This window comes from Eimeria acervulina, genomic scaffold (genome assembly GCF_000499425.1).
Source record: "Eimeria acervulina Houghton genomic scaffold, Eah_scaff775, whole genome shotgun sequence".
Lineage (NCBI taxonomy): Eukaryota > Apicomplexa > Conoidasida > Eucoccidiorida > Eimeriidae > Eimeria > Eimeria acervulina.
This window is the reverse complement of record NW_013549606.1, coordinates 1-2,614: the sequence shown is the minus strand read 5'-3', so window position 1 is coordinate 2,614 and position 2,614 is coordinate 1. Positions and strand designations below refer to the sequence as shown.

The window sequence follows — 2,614 nt, the reverse complement described above, 5'->3', positions numbered from 1 at the left end:
AAACCCTAAACCCTAGTCCGTAGAGCACTTGTGTCTGCAACTGAGGGTTTAGGGTTTAGGGTTTAGGGTTTTGGGGGTTTGCATGCAGTTATAAAGGCAGAGTTCGTGCTGCGGAAGTTAGGGTTTTTGCTCTCTGCTGTCTTCTTTCATTGGGAAGAGCAGCAGCAGCAGCGGCAGCAGCTGCTGAAGGCGCTGCAGCAACGGCGAGGCATGCTGCAGCAGCTGCAGCAAATCAAAAAGAAGAGGGAAGAAGCAAAAGGTATGTTCCTGCTGCTGCTGCTGCTGCTGCTTGTACAGCAGAAGCAGAAGCTGCCGCTGTTTGCTGCTGCAGCTGTCTGCTGCTGCCGCTGTTTGCAGCTGCCGCTGCTTGCTGCTGCAGCTGTCTGCTGCTGCCGCTGTCTGCTGCTGCCACTGCTGCTGCAGCAGCAAATACAGTTGAGCATTGTGTTGCTTTGTTTGCTGTTGCTGCAGCGGCAGCTCGTACTTTGGATGCATGCGGCAGCAGCACTCTTGCTGCAGCAGCTCAGGCCCGCAGGTTCTGTGAGCCGCCAGTTGTAGTGCAAAGCAGCAGCAGCACCAGCAGCAGCAGCAGCAGCAGCAGCAGCAGCAATGTGGAGGAGAGCTTTAAGAGGGAGGCGGAGTAGCACTAGCTGAGCTGCAAGCAGCAAGGAGCTGCTGCATTTGCTGCTGCTGCAGTTGTTGCTGCTGCAGTTGCTGCTGCTGTTGGTGTGGGGATTTGGGTCCATCCGCATGCAGAGCAGCAGACCCTGCTACGCTCCTCTATACAACTTCTATCTATCTAGCTAGCTAGTTAGCTGTCTCTCAATCTATCTATATGCTTACTTATGTCTGTCTGTCTATGCAGCTATCTAGCTAGCTATCTATCTATCTAGCTATATATATATATATATATATATATATCTATTCATCTATCTTCGCGAGCTAGCTATCTGCACGCCTCCAGCAAGCTAGCTAGCTACCTAGCTACCTATCTACCTATTCATATGTATATGTGGAGATAGACAGCTAGCTAGCTAGCTGTCTATCCATATACTTATATATATATAGCTAGCTAGCTAGCTAGCTGTCTATTCAAATATATATATATATATGTCTATCTAGCCACCCACGTGTCTAGCTATACAGCTAGCTACCCTACTAGTTAGTTAGTTAGTTAGCTAGCTAACTAGCTAGCTAGCTAGCTAGCTAACTAACTACACTGGTGCATCCCATGCCTGCCTCTTTGCTACTCAAGAACTCAGTAAAGAGTGCCGCTGCTGCTGATGCGCTGCCGCTGCTGCTGCTGCTGCAGGAGCAGCTAGCTGCTGGCTAGCTAGAGGCAGTCATGTGGCTGTAGCAAAGGAGAAGCTGTTGCTGCAGCAAGCAGCAGCAAGGAGGGCCCCGGTGTTGCTGAGAGTTTAGGGTTTGCGCCAGTTAGGGTTTAGGGTTTAGGGTTTAGGGTTTAGGGGAGGCAAACCTCCCGAATTCGCTGCAGCACAAATGCAGCATGACGATCGCTGGCTTGAGATTGCTGCAGCAGCTGCTGCCACAGCAGCTCTGCTGATTCCGACTGTTCTGCTGCTGCTGCTGCTGCAGCAGCAGCACCACTTTGCTGCTGCTGCTGCTGCAGGTGCTGTGGCAGCTCTACCTGCACGATTGAAGCGCCTTCTGCTTCTGCAGCGAGGAGGCCGCTGTCTGCTGCTGCAGCAGCAGCAGCAGCACCCATGCCCGTCCTTCCGTCTGCTGCTGCTGCAGCAGCAGCAGCAGCAGGGCGCTGATCAGGGACAGTCAGACCCGTGATGCTGCTGCTGCTAATTTTGCTTACTCTAAAGCGTGTAGCAAGAGAGAGCAGCAGCTCCTCCTCTCTTAATCTGTCTATCTCTTGTTGATGCTGCTGCTTGAGCTGCTGCAGCAGCTGCTGCAGCTGCCTTGCCTTATACTCTGTCTTGCTGAGGGAGAAGAGCAGCGAGTGCTTCTGCTGCTGCTGCTGCTGCAGCTGCTGCTTCTTCACGTGCGTCTGCTGCAGCCGCCGCTGCAGCATCTCCGCTCCTCCTGCTGCTGCTGCTGCTTCTGACTGAATTGATACAAACCGATTCTCTGATTCATCGTGCTCCTGCTGCGCTTGTTGCTGCTGCTGCTGCTGCTGCTGCAGCTCCTGCTGCCGACTGTCCCGCTGCTGCTGCAGCAGCAGCACAGCCTTTCTTATAGCTGCTTCGGAGCGATTCTCTAGCTCTATTACTTGCTGCTGCTGCTGCTGCTCCTTACCCATATTGTGCAGTTGCTGCTGCAGTTGCTGCAGCTGCTGCTGCCAGTGCTGCTGAAAAGCAGCAGCACTCCGCAGCAGCAGCGCACCTCCTTCATCCTCAGGCGCTTCTTCCTGCTGCAGCGGCAACAGAGACTGCTCTTCCTGCTGCAGCTGCTGCTGCAGCTGCTGCGGCTCCGTCAGCTGCTGCTGCTGCTGCTGCTGCTGCTGCTGCTCGTTCTCCTGCTGCTGCTCCTGCTGCTGCTGTTCATGTGGCTGCTGCAGCGCCTCATCCTGGGCAGAGAGACGCTTGAATGTGTCTTCCTGCTGCAGACTGACGTCTGCTGAGTTGGCAGCAGCAGCAGCAGCAGC

At 54.2% G+C, this 2,614-nt stretch overlaps 2 protein-coding genes across 2 annotated transcripts in view; one reads left to right on the top strand and one right to left on the bottom strand.

Moving 5' to 3' along the window:
• Positions 1-644, top strand: part of EAH_00048730 (hypothetical protein, conserved) — a gene marked incomplete at both ends in the record, with an annotated part of 3,402 nt that extends 2,758 nt beyond the window's left edge. The window contains 2 exons of the mRNA XM_013394456.1: positions 89-259; positions 472-644. Coding sequence (XP_013249910.1) covers positions 89-259; positions 472-644 — 344 coding nt within the window. The remainder of the gene's footprint in view (positions 1-88; positions 260-471) is intronic.
• An 818-nt stretch (positions 645-1,462) lies between these two features.
• On the bottom strand, positions 1,463-2,614 carry EAH_00048720 (hypothetical protein, conserved; the record flags this gene model as incomplete). The annotated part of the gene is made up of 1 exon (XM_013394455.1): positions 1,463-2,614. A coding segment is annotated over one exon (1,152 nt), but the record flags the coding sequence as incomplete, so codon positions are not given.